Raw genomic sequence first — 14,503 nt, 5'->3', positions numbered from 1 at the left:
TATTTTACTGTAATTATTGTTTGTTTTGTGTATTTACTTTGGGGGCCACACAAAATTAGACGAGGGCCCCCGCATGTGCCCCTGGGTCGCCAGGTGCCATGTCTTGCTCTACATCATCACAAGCGCGCTTGGACTGGGTTCAACCTGCCCTTCGGTGTCGTGTTATCAGGAGAAACTCCATTAAACTGAACCCAGCTTGTTCTAAACATGCCGACATGTGACTGTAAAGATTGATTTTCTGCTCATTGATATCATCTCTGCACAGGACGTACGCAGGCAATGAGAAGTTCGAAAAAGATTTAATTAAATAACTGTTTAAAAAACAAAACAACATCATCAGATGAAGCATCATTGCATAACAGTGGAGAAATTGTACAAAAATATGAAATTTCGTCAGACACGACACAAATTAAACACTACAGATCAACTTAAGGACAGATGTTAGCATGCTTTGTCTTCTGCACACGGCATATAAATATTTACAGTCATTCAACATGAATGCAGCGTCATTACCAAGAGGAAGTGCTGTGTATTTGCCTTCAATATCAAAAAGGAAATGTTGGGTGTGAACCAACAAGATGAGTCGTCAAAGCAAAACACACCAATCCATCCCCTGAGAGCAGACTTGAGTCCTTGGAAGAGAAATGGTCTTCATCGTCAGAGCCGTTCCTATAAAATATTCTGATGTATCATTGATTTTTATTTTAACAAAACACACATTATCAAGACTTTTTATTCTGATAAAACTGTGGCTTTTGATAAATCTACAGAAATACTGACCTTATTACACAGCGATGGCGTTGTGCTGTACAAGTGAGCAAAGTCGCTAGTTTTCCTGCTATGTTGACTTAACCCTCGTATTATCCTTGGGGTCAATTTGACCCCATCTAATGTTTATTATTCAAAAAATAATAGTAATTTTTTTGTTTTTTTTGCTTCATATTTCATGACTAATCCTAATTTGATAGGCACAATTGATTACGCATACAATTATCAACATTATTTTTTTTGTGTTGTGTTGTGCTGAACACATATTGCACGCATCGGTGTTCCTCTGGGGTCCATTTCACCCCAAGCTGTTCTAGCTGTGTAAACCATTCTGTCTGTTAGCTCTTGCACAGTGAAAGTGACAGAGGAGAATGTGTCTGACTTTATAGTGAATAACCCCAAATATGTTCCAAAAAGGCAACAAAATTAAGTAAATACATGTATTTATGAGAGGAAGGGGGGTCACCAACATCAATCCATATGGTTCATTGTGTTAAAGTCATGAATGTGCACCGCAAATTAGAAAATATTTAGATGAAAGATTTTAAAGATACACTAACTCTAAAAGTGGAAGTTTGACCTGATGGTGGTGCTGCAGATAAAGGTCATATCATCACCACAACCAATGAGGTTCAAACTCTTGTGGTCATTAATGTTTTCAGTAAATTTGAGAAGATTTGGATGAAAACTATTCAAGATAAATTGATTCTAATTAGAAAGTTTGGCCTGCTGGTGGCGCTAGAGAAGAGGTCAAGGTTTCATTATCAAGGTGCTTTAAGCAAAAACTTGGTCAACAATTTTTTGGTAATCATTTTCTGCAGGCAAATATCCCTGGGGTCAGATTGGTCGCAAGGGTAAAATGTGTCAGTAATATTTGAGAATAATAGGAGGGTTAAAGTGTACACCTGATATCGTACAGTTGTGCGTCACAATCTCCTACATCTTGTGTTTGTCTCCTCACTGCGGCGCTGTCTGTACCGCTCGCCCATGACTTTGATGTCTTCTATTCCGACTCTTCTTCATCTCCTGGATGTGCTTCCACTTGCCCATTCCCAAGCCTCGGCCTCGCGCTCTCGACGGCTTCTTCTCCAGCCACAGCGAGTCGCAGTACTCCTGCAGGGAGCTGAAGGGGGCGCTCATGACTCGGAGGTAGTCTTTGTAGCGCTGACGTGACTCCGCCCCCTGCTGTGGCTCTGCTGGAGGCTCCTCACTCGGTAGTTTGGCTTTACGCTCAAGCTGTCCTTGCGTGACGAGCTGCAGCGTGAGGCGCAGCAGTGCGTGGGCGAAGTGCGTGTGCTCCTGAGCAACACACGTATACACACCAGCGTCGGAGGGATGGAGGGAGCGAATCAGGAGGCCGCGCTCAGTACGAACAACACGGTCGTCCATCACGACCTAAAACAAACGACAGGAAGTGATTAAAAGCAACTTCAGAAACACCAAAAAAAGTACATTTTGTCTCATACTGGCAGATGTGTAAAGAGTACTGATATATTCTACTCAAGTAGAAGTACTGTTACTTGTTTCAAATTGTACTCAAGTACATGTACAAGTAAGTCATACATAAAATACTCAAGTACAAGTAAAAAGAAGCTCAATTATATAGTATTAAAAAAAAAGTCACAAGTTACTTTCACCCCCCACATTTATTGTTGGTAATAAATCTTGCCACGATTTCCTTGCATACAGTAAACATCTCATGTATAAACTTAAAAAGGAAGACACCAAATCTTGCACAGTTGGAACTTAATTTATTTTCCACAAAGACAACTGTATAAAATATAAGGTTTGTCAAAATGTACAATTATTTTTAAATAAAATAACACCAATGACTTAAATTCAAAATGAACAAATTCTCAGGCTCTAAGTATAGATATATTTATGAACTCTAAAACTGAGAAGATAATCAGCATTAAATGCTGTTTTGGTGCATTACGTTTAATCTGATTGATCGGCTATGATGTGATGCATTTAATTGTTGTCTGGTCATTTCAATTTTTGTATTTTCACAATGTCCGTTGATCATTTTTAAACAAAAAATAATAATTCACTCAGTAACGGTTGGGTGTAGAAATGTAACAAATTACCGATTAAGAAATACACTCAAAAAAAAACAAGCTCCAATAAAAGCAACTCAATTACAGTAACGGGAGTACTTGTAATCTATTACTTTCATCTCTGAATACTAGTTCATGATGATCACAACTGGAAACACAATTACACATTTCAAACTTCTATTCATCTGTTTGTTATTTATGTTCTTATTTCTGCTGAGGGATTCTTTGACTTTTAGTGACAGACCAGGATTGTGGTCATTACAATTACGTCTTCAATAATCCATGTTAAATTACAATTCAATTACGATTAGGATGACCAGCATTGTTTACAATTACAATTACATTACTAAAGTTCAATTACAATTTTACAAACCTTTATGCATGTAAGGTTGTGAAGACTGTATGTACTTTTGTATGTGTGTATGGTGTCGTTTTAGCATCTTAACGTTTACAATTTAGTGAATTCCTTATAGGCAAGGCAAATTTATTTGTATACAATATTTCATACACAAGGCAATTCAATGTGCTTTGCATACTTAAAAAGTGCAACAGAAAACATTCTTTATCTTCTTCATATTTATAAATATTCATCTTTTTTGTTAATGTACTGTACAACTTGCATTTTTATTTACTAACTGTAATGTTTGTATTCTTATAACATGTTCTGCACTGTAAAAAGGAGAAGCTCCCAATCATGTTATACTTTGTATAATAACAATAAAGGCATTGGATTGTATTCAACAGCTTAAAAATTAATAAGAACATTAAAATCAGCAGTAAAAACATTAAATCAACAATAATATAATTAAAAATCTCCCTCTCAGTCATACACAGTAGAGAAAAAGAGTGCATTTAACTTAGATTTAAAATGTTTCCATGTGATGCTGCAGTTTTGTTCCACTTCTTTGCAGCATAACAACTAAACGCAGCATCACCATGTTTTCTGTGAACTCTGGGCTCCACTATCTGACCTGTGTCCATAGATCTGAGAGACCTGCTGGGTTCATACCTGACTAACATCTCACTGATGTATTCTGGACCACATTTATACACCAGCAACTTTAAAGTCTATTGTGAGGCTGACTGGGAGCCAGTGGAAAGACTTTAAAACTGGAGTAATGTGTTCTGACCTCTTTGTTCTGAACCAGCTGTAGATGTTTGATTAGTCCAGTCTGCTGGAGATAAAAGCATGGACCAGTTTCTCCTGATCTGTCTGAGTCATTAAACCTTTCACTATGGAGATGTTCTTTAGGTGGTTTTTGTGATAGATTTGATCTGACTGCTGAATGGAAGATCTGATTCCATCAGAACACCAAGGTTTTTGACTTGGTCTTTAGCTTTTAAAGATGGAAACTCAAGATACTTGCTGACAGCAGTCCTCTTTTCTCTGTTACCAAAGACAATCACCTCCATTGAGTTGAGGGAAGTGTTCACTCATCCATCAGTTTGTCTTTTCTAAGCAGCCACACAACATCCAGGGTTCTGACCAGGAATTTTTCACAGCATGGGGGGATCACGTGGTGTGCAAGCGATTTGCATTTTGACATTTTTTCGTTTTTTAATCTTTGTTCCAGCCTTATTTTTAAGGGCCCATGTTAAGCTTAATCAACTTTTCTGTGCTTTAAACATCATAAAGTGCTATTAGGGCTTCATACACATGCCCAAAGTGTTTTATTCATTGATTCCCTCAATCATTAGTTAGGGTGATTTGCTCCTTTCTTACTGCAGGGTGAGCCCAAACACCTCGCTTCAATTTGAAGACGTGTTCCCAATTTGATGATGAATTTGAGGCGGCACTGAGCTGGAGAAGCCACGCCTCCAGGAAGCTCTCTGCCGTGATTGACATGTAAACAGACACACCCACGACGGTGAGCATTTCAGCGTTCTACGCACAGTGCTATGTATGTATTTTCTACAGTCTATGTATGTACCGGCAAACGCCCCACCCCCACACTCTGTCTTGTGTTTATAAAGCAGTATGAGCTCAGGTACGGAGTGGGTGGGTGGAGGGCGGTCCGTCCTCTGGCACTAGGTTACTGTGCAGGGAGGAGGAAGTCAGTGCCGCAAATCAGCATGTTTGTGTAGAGTTACTCAGAAAGTGACTTCTCAGAGGCTAAAACTCTGGAAAACAGGTGAGTTTTGGAAAATAATCCTCAAATACTATATTTTTGGGGTTCTTAGAACAAATGGAGATGGATGAAAAATAGCATGACATATGGAACCTTTAAAGCTAAAAGTTATTTGTTGAATAGGTGGAGGTGATGATGAATATAGTTAGACAGTTACTCATGCTTGGTATATATATACTGTATATACAGTATATATAGGTCCTCCATTAATAAAAAATCACAGACACTGTCGAGACAAGCAAGAAAGTTCTGCCTGCGTGTGTGCATGTGTGTGTGTGTGCATGTGTGTGTGTGTGTGTGTGTGTGTGTGTGTGTGTGTGTGTGTGTGTGTGTGTGTGTTTGTGGAGCGAATCTCTCCCCGACGCTGTCTGTTCAACCTGAAACTTTGTCAACAGCTTCCAAATACCCCAAGTGTGTGCATCCGTTATTTTGGAGTCATTTGGTGTTGCAAAACATTCAAAAACTTTCATTTTAATTTTAAGATTACAACTCCCTCTTGGCATTGAGCGTGGTACTTCCGGTTCCGAGTCACCGGTTCATGACATCACTGTGTCACAGTTTGTTTGGGTTTAAAAAGAAGGTCAAGATTAAAAATGTTTTTGTACTGCTAAAAGTTATTTAAGTTAATATTTCATGGTTATTTAAAATTATTCCAGTGATCCCAAACTTCCTTTAAATCACGGGTCACAAAGTCCACTTCCTCCTCCCTCTCCATAACTGTGGGCGGTGGCTGTGCTGACGGCCAATAGCCGACCATATCACAAACTATATGGTTCTTCAGACATGTAATGTGAACACATTTCAACATTAGTGCGCGTGCATGTAGAATGATCAGTTGCAAGGTTTAAAAACATGACGAGCAGCTTCATGTGCGCTACGTCTGGTTGAGGCTCTGTTTATATTGGACAGTGCACACAGGCAGCATCGGGGGCAGCTAAGGGTGTACTCATACTGCTAGCTTGAGCCATTCCAAGCTCACAGCAGTAATCCCCCCTCCCCGTCCCTTCTCTGGCATGGTTGAGCGAACACGATCATCAGCTCAACTTGTGTCCCACAGACAAACACGTCATCACTTTCATTTCTGACATACATAAGGCATTACGTCATCATCAAGCGACTCTGGGTTTGTTGTTGACAGTAGATGCTGTTAATTTAATATCTTCTGTTGCCTAGGGTAACTATAAGTCAAGATTTACCCGGACACGTCCTCTTTTCACAGCTGGATTATACAAACAGACTGGGTTTCCCAGTGCACCTGAACGCAACACGGTAATTCAAATGACCGTAACTCCACTCATATTTGTTCTATCGGAGAAATTCCACCAGTTTATGAAAGATAAGAAGTTGCTCTTTACAGCCAGTGTCAGTAAATTGCGGTAATTTTAGTCACACGTGATGAAACAATAAAGATGCTACTTTGTTTTGATGAAATAGACACTAGGAAAAGAGAGAGAACCAAAGTCAGAGAGAGAGAGAGAGAGAGAGAGAGAGATTAAAACAGACCAAATAGTGGGGGATTTAATTGTAAATGAAGACTCTTGGATGATAAAACCACCACAGAAGAAGGTTCAAAAGAATTTGAAAACAAAGGAGGAAACTGAGCCCATAAAGGTAAATATAAAGCTTTTGTGTAGCTAGTCTTTGTATACATCAATGTAAGTGTAAATGGATGCTTTTAATGTGTGAGATTGTGTGTGTGTGTGTGTGTGTGTGTGTGTGTGTGTGTGTGTGTGTGTGTGTGTGTAGGCCATGCTGTTTGGCCTACCTCTTCCAGCGGGACCATCAAGCCGTTACTCCCCCTGCGGTGCAGTTAACACCTACACAGGCCAGACAATAGTCCCCCATGGTTTCATACATATACAGAGCTGGTTAGGAACGGTCCCAGTTATTTATTTTATTTTTATTTATTTATTCAGTTCATTTCCGACATGGTTGCATTCACAGAAATTCATTTGACATTCAGAGCAAATTCACATCATTGTTTTTTTTTTTTTTTTTTTTTTTTTTTTCATGCCGGAAAGGGCGACGGAAAAAAGCATTATGCTTATCTAGATCCGTCCCCTAATTTGAACACAGATAATTTTACATCCAACCTCGTTTCTTCCCTTTTTTTTTTTTTTGTGATGTGTTCTTGTCTGCAGTCATTGTTCCTGTTGTTACTCCTCATCACAGTCTTTTTCCCCCGTGTTTCCACGAGCTTTCTTTTCCAGTCGTTGTTTACATTCCTCCAACTCTCCAAACGTGAAGTTCTTCTTCTCTCTGAGAACCTTCGTATCCTCTGAGAGTCGCCTCAGCTTACGATCCATCAGAAAGGCACATGCACAGACACATACCCCCATCATCAGCAGGCCAAAGATCATGACTCCTAGCAAATAGATGTCCTCCACATCCTCCACTTTCAGCTGGGAGAGACAGAGCATCTGGCTTCTCCCTCGTGCGTCCACGACATATCCACTTGGGTATGTGTCCTTTGGACACGGTATTTCGTGCTGAAGCAATTGCCTCGTTGAGAAGATTTTGTCAATGGTGCTCAATGACCAGTTGATGAGTTCCATGTCGTTGCTGTAGAGTTCAATGGAGAGTTGACTTGAGATCTGTATGTGTGTAAAAATGTCCTCCTCGTTTCGTTCTTAAATTGTTTCAGATTATCTGACTGTTGTGTCTCTTTGTCAAGGCTGTTCCAGAGGTTCATGGCTCTATACACAGTACTATGTTTGCCAACGTTTGATATGATCCTGTTTGGTCTAAACACAGTATTATGTCTGAATTCGTAGGGATTTTGATTGTAAGTGAAACGTTTTTGGATTTGATGTGGTAATTTTCCTGATGAAGCCCTAAATGCGTGTATTTGTGTGTTATAGTGTATTATTTCTTGCAGTTTTAGGTATTTTGACTTCTCAAATAAATCGTTTGTGTGTGTGTTGTGTGGTACTTTATGTAAAATTCTTATAGCTTTTTTTTGTTGTTTAAATAGTGGTTCAAGATACGTTTTGTAGTTATTACCCCATATTTCGGAGCAGTAATTTAGGTGCGATGCTATGAGTGAAGAATATATTGTTTTAAGTGATTTGGTGTGTAGGATTTGTTGAAGCTTCCATAGGATGTAGCTGCTTTTGGCCACTTTGTTTTTAACTATTTGTATATGTTTTTTCCAGGTCAGCTTGTCGTCCATCCACACTCCAAGTACCCTATATTCTTTTACTTGTTCTATTATTTCCTTGTTTAGTTTCAGTCTTATATCTCCTGTTTTTTTTCTCTTTCCAAAGTTAATGAATTTTGTTTTACTGACGTTTAGGGATAGTTTATTTACATCTAACCATGTTTGAATTTTTAATTCAAACATGGTTAGAATTAACCATGTTAATTCTAACCATGGTTAATTGGTTAACCATGGTTAGAAACCATGTAACCATGGTTAGGCGTGTACTCACGCCTTTAGGGGCGTGAGTACACGCCCCTAAAGGGCGTGTACTCATACACGCCCTTTAGGGTGTATGAGTACACCCTAAAGGGCTGCAGGGGTCCTCAGGTAAAGACGGGAGCATCCGAACAGATCGCCTGTATTAAATAGACCGTGTAGCTGATGTATGTGTTTCTCGGTTATTCAGATTAAAAAGGGAGTTAAAACAACCTGTGCATGCCTGGAAATATCTCTTTTGTGTCCAAGTGTGCAACAATTATTATGACGGTAACGATTAAAAATTTTAAAAAACCAACAGAAAATCCCCCCTATGTTGCTGAAAACTGAACATAGGGGGCGCTATTGCTCCATCGGGGATCAAAATTACAACGTCGAGGGCCCCTACACTCAACAGCGCTGGCGAGAACCCTGACATCTCTATGAGACCATAGTTACCTGAGTTCACTGATGGATATAGTTATAACTCTGATCATCAACCTTTCAGTTATGTAGAACTTGTCCTAAAGGAAGCAAATAAAGGCTAAACAGAAGAAGTCCAAGAACAGAGCCCTGAGGAACCCTAAAAAAAGTTTTAAGTTTTAAATAATGTATTAATTAAATATTTGTAAATAATTTTGGGGATTGCACATGCAAAAAAAACAACACATGTTAATTCAAACAAATGTAAGTGCTTCTATTGTTAAAATAGGATTAAATTAATGTTGTGAATCTTTGGGATGTTCAATGATGATGAATGGAGGAGCACATGACAATGGCTTGGAAGCTCCCTTCCTGTTTAAACACCTGACCTTTGTCTTCAAGGTGTGTTAAAGAAGGTAATGGCCCCTAAAAAAGGAGGTTTTTCAACAGAGCGGGGAGTCAGGGTGGGAGGTTCAGGTGTGGAGAGAACATATGTGTTCGTCGTTAAGGATAGCAGCATGTGAAAGACAGTTTTCTTTCCATCAGCATCAGGTAAGATTCATCAGGTGATTCTGCTGCTGTCAGAGACAAAGAACAACACAGCTGTGGTGAAAGGGCAGCGATAGAGAGAGAGCATCAGGCATGTGTGGCTGCTTCAAACAGATACCTCCCACAGACCGCTCAGACGCCCCCTCAAAGGTGCAACTGATAAGACAGAACACAGCTATAAACTTCCATCTGTCTGTACGTGTGTGTGTGTGTGTGTGTGTGTGTGTGTGTGTGTGTGTGTGTGTGTGTGTGTGTGTATGTGACACTGATGATGTGTTGTCCAGAGAAAGGCAGACCCTCAAGCTCCTGAGCCTTTCTGCAGGTTGACCCTCGGTCATGTTTAACTATCAGGTCCGTCTCACACACACACCACGTGTGACAAAAACAAAAAAGTGCAGATGTCTTAGTCAGTTTTTGATTTAAAAGCTTCTGTGAGAGTTTATTTGATGATTATGTGTTTGTTTTTGTTGGTGTAAGTTTGCTTGTGTGCATATACGACTCCTGCGAGTATATTAGCACAGGAAGGCTGTTATAAATTAGCAAAAGTGTTTAGATGCACATCTGTTCAGAAAAGCTTTGCAAGCAGTTTAGGAAGCAAATAAATTGTTAGTTTGTGCAAATAATTAAACTGGAGGGGTTTTCTTTAGTGTTAATGAGAATTTTAGTTAGAGCATTGAAGAAGTCTTTCCTCCTGTTTGTCATGTCCCACCTGTCATACCTCCATTCCCCACCAGCAGGCTTGGGTAGTAAAGGATTACAAATAACAGCGTTACGTATTCTGGATACAAAAACATGTAACTGTAATCCATTACAGTATATTAAAAATGTGTAATCAGATTACAGGTATTTTTTATAAAAGCGGGGATTACATTTTAATACAGTTCACTACAACAAATGAACACGTGATACACGCTACAACAATGTTGTGATGAGCAAACAGCTTGTCTGGAATCGGGCCAACTTGCCCGTGGACTCAGAGCGGCTCTATTTAATACATCTGATCACTGAAGAGTTTTCTAAGCAGAATTGATGGAGCAGTAAGTGTGTTTTATGTTTCTGTGTCACCTCAACACTGTAGTTATGTGTATCCCTTCGTTAACATGGACCACACAGCCGCATCGACAGCATCTAGTTTCATATGGTGTAATATTTGTACCACAATTCTGCTGTCAGCTAACATCTGAACTTTATCACGACTGTACATGGTCCGCGTTATAAAGATCATCTCTTGATGGGAACAAAATTAAACCAGCGCGCACAAGAAATGTTCCACACTGCCCAGTTACACAAAGAACACGGAGCACACAGAGCTGTGTGCGTGTCTCCAAGAACATGCTTGGATAATAAATAAAGCCAAGAAGCTGATTTTCATCAAGAACTTCAATGTGATTTGTGTTTTAATTACATAACATGTTTAATTTGACTCTCTTCTAGCAGCAAAGTCCAAACTGACTGTTCTGGATTAATGACACTAAACGAGTCCAGACCGAGTCTGTTCCAGTCTGAGGAGATCCGGATCTGCAAGGACAACAAACTGGAATTGGAATAGATGGGGTCCTTGCTAAAAGCCAAAATATATGAAAACACAATAGTTATCACTCTACACATTTCACAACAAACCTAAATGCCCCTGACGTCCCACCTTCAAACACAACGTCATTTGGCCATCCATGAAAAAGCTACTTAACCTCCCACTTTTCTATAGCAATACATACTTCCTACAGGCACTGCACTAGTTGAATTAAAGTCAGCATCTGTACATTCCATGACACATGAAAGACAGGCTGACACCAGTGTAGGGAACTGACTTATTGTTAACCTTGGAGCATGTTAATATCTAAAACATCTACTGACATTTGTTGCTATGTTATGTATGTAACCTTTGTAGCTATAACTATAGAACTTGCTAAAACCTGACATACCACTTTCAGGTGATGTTTTTTTGTATATATAACACATTATTTACCATACAATGATCATTATTGTATGGTCTGTGGTCTAGGTCAATGATTCAACTGAATTGTTCATAATGAATTAGTAAATTGATTGATAATCTTTCGACCTAAACTACTGTGGGTTCTCTCCATCTGTGTGAAACTAAAACACCTCCTATAATGTAGTGTGACAGTAGAAGGTGATTTTATGTTTGTTTAAAATAATAATACAGTGAGCAGGATACACATATTACATTACTTTAGTATAGTGATACTTAGAGTAAGTTACTGATTCCAGATTTAACCCTGCTTACCGGGGAGGTGGGGGGGGCGCGCCACACACTTTGAGAAGCGTTTTAGATGCACATCTGTTGATGTGCATCTAAGCTTTGCAAGCAGTTTAGGAAGCTCTAAAATCAAATATATTGCTAGGGTGTGCAAAGAATGACACTCAAAACTGTACTTAATATATCATACTTGAAGCCTAATTATCAATGTTTCAACAGTTCTTCTAATGACTTAAGATCAATCAACCACACAATTTATTTAACACAATTTTCATAGGCTTGTAAACCATACACAAGGAGGTGACAACACACATGTTAATCTCATAATAGTTTTCATTAAAAAAGAGGGAAAGAAGGCTCATGGAGCACAGGAGCTGCAGGTGGTGAACGCAGCTGCTCAAGGATCCTTTCGTTACAACTCCAAGTAACAAAGGAGGGAAACAAAGTGTGGGAAGTCTGGAATGGCGCACAAAAGGTACAAAAAGGAAACGAACGGACGCACGGCGGAGTGGTGAAGACAGGTTTAAGTGGAGCTGACGAGGGAAGGTGGAAGGACACGAGAAAAGAGAGACGGAGATTAGAGCTGCTGTCCTGCAGCGAGAGAAAACTCAAAGACATTCAGGTCAAAGATGTGAAATGGAAAAAGAAACACCATCATGTTTGACTAGTCCTTAAAACCTGCACAACCATTAGCAATAGCTGATCCAATGAGTTTCTATTAGCAGATAGGTAAATCAACAAAAAAATAACCCTTGGACTTGGGGTTCAAGTCTGTAAACATATGATCTATGCTGTTACTGCCATGCCAAGAAACAATCCATAATTATTTATGCAAACCATGTTGTGGTGTAAAGACGTGTTTACCCCAAAGACCGTTTGGATTCTAATGAACCATCTGGAACCGTAAAGGTTTAGTCGTTACACAACAAGCGTCAGTTTTTTATATGAGGATAAATGTTGGGAGTGATCAGGTCCAGATGGTGACGCACTGACTGAAGAGGAGATATCTGTTCTTTATTCATGTTTAACCTCCAACGCATCAAACTCTCCTGGACATAAATGTGAGATCAGTGACGTTAACTATAATTAAGAGCTACACATGTACTCAGTTTAGGTTCACTACTGCACAAGTATATTTTACTAGTGAAGCAAAATGTGTCACTAGTTAGTATCATATGCTAATGAGGGGGATGGGAAAGTAAATCAAGTTTTGCCATTTGCTTTCACAAGTATTACAACCACAACGCTCTTGACGCGCAGAACAAACCACGCTGTTCAACACGAGAAGAATTTGCCTCTTACCGCGTCAAACCCATTAACTTTGTATTTAATCTGGTCACGTAAACATTTTGTGACGCATCCGTTGTGAACGCAGCCTTAGAAATATTGTTTTTATTTTATGAAAAACTGTAATAACTTCTACCATAGCAGGACCCACAAAAATGTGATTGTCTGATCCAAGGGCCACATTATCAACATTTATGTCAGCATTTAGAATAATGACCAATCTCAGCGTTGATAAAGGAAAGAACTAACTGTCTTTTAGTCCTTTTGTGTGAGTTTTCTTGCAGTTTTTTTGAGTTTTTAGACCTTTCGTGTGTTTTTTAATTCTTTCTTTCTATTTTCGCGTCAATATGGCACATTTTTGTTGCCTTTTTGTGTGGTTTTCGAGTCATGTGTGTTTTTGTTACATTTTTTGTGATGTTCATTTTGTGCAATTTCATTGGCAAGTCCTTTTGTATATGCTGTGGTTTTTGGAAAAATGTTGTGTTGAAGTGCTTGTTTAGTGCAGTGATTCTCAACTGGTGGGTCGGGACCCAAAAGCGGGTCGCGGACCTGTGCTGGGTGGGTAGCAGACAGCTGGTCAAAAAAAAATGTATACTTAATATCTCTCATGTTGGACTTGTCTTTTATTTTGAAAGAAACTTTTCTTTTGACAGGCATGCTGTGAAATGCATGCTACACAAGAAAATATATAGATTTATGTTAAAAAAAACATAATATATATGTGTGTGTGTGTGTGTGTGTTTTCAACAGCTATTTTAGAAAAAAAAATTTGGTTGGTTGAATTCTAAAAAAAAAAAAAAATGGTAAAATGTGGATTCCAGTGAGACCAGTTGAGAAGCCCTGGTTTAGTTGATCTTTGTTATTATTTTGTGTTTGTTTGTTGACATTTTGTGCATTTTGCTGTTGTTTCCTGTGTTTCTGGAGTATATGTGTTATGTTGGTCTTCATGTAACTTCCAACTTCCTGAATTACAATTTGGTTTTGGGGGCCTCACAAAATTAGAGTGAGGGCCGCATGTCGGCCCCGGGCCGCCACTTGCCTATGTCTGCTGTAATGAAAACATAGCTAGTGAAGAAAGACCATTTAAGAAGATTCCTGTCATGTCTCTATTCCCCACCACAGGGCTCTCCACACACTTTGAGAAACACTGTATCAGAGTAACACATTATTAACTATAAGTTTATGCTCATAATCCATGGTTGGTTTTATTTGGCTTCTGAGTTGATCACATGCCATTCCTGAGGGAGGAAGACCTCCTGCGTCCACCTCTTCATCACTTTGTCCAGAGGACAATGGGTCACATATCAATGCATAGCTTACAAACACAAACAGAGAAAAAACCCCATTGTGTTGGTTGCACTGAAACACATGGCCGTCCGTAGGGAGCGCTCTGTTGTGACTCACGCCGTGGGGGTTTGGAAGAAAACGCACACAAGTATTGGATAAAACACACACACACACACACACACACACACACTGCTGTGAGAGTCCATAAATGAACACATGTGTGTGTAGTGGCCTCTGCACCTGTCACTTTGCTTATATTCACCCCCGACAGAGACCAGGGCACCGTGGGGGGGGGGCATAAAGAGAGAAAACATTATTTAAAGCTACGAAGCCGATAAACTTGATCAGATAAAGACATAGTGTAGGCCTCATAGATCAATACATC

At 39.4% G+C, this 14,503-nt stretch overlaps 1 protein-coding gene across 2 annotated transcripts in view; it reads right to left on the bottom strand.

Annotated features, from left to right (window-relative positions):
* Window positions 1-280: 280 nt before the first annotated feature.
* sema3d (sema domain, immunoglobulin domain (Ig), short basic domain, secreted, (semaphorin) 3D) overlaps window positions 281-14,503 on the bottom strand; it is a 72,167-nt gene continuing 57,944 nt past the window's right edge. For both annotated transcript variants that reach the window (XM_028449424.1, XM_028449425.1), the window contains exon 18: window positions 281-2,163. In XM_028449424.1, coding sequence (XP_028305225.1) covers window positions 1,726-2,163 — 438 coding nt within the window. In that variant the 3' untranslated portion in view covers window positions 281-1,725. The remainder of the gene's footprint in view (window positions 2,164-14,503) is intronic.

Source organism: Gouania willdenowi, chromosome 6 (genome assembly GCF_900634775.1).
Source record: "Gouania willdenowi chromosome 6, fGouWil2.1, whole genome shotgun sequence".
Taxonomy (NCBI): domain Eukaryota; kingdom Metazoa; phylum Chordata; class Actinopteri; order Blenniiformes; family Gobiesocidae; genus Gouania; species Gouania willdenowi.
Note: the sequence above shows the minus strand (reverse complement) of the source record. Positions and strands in the feature narration are given on the sequence as shown.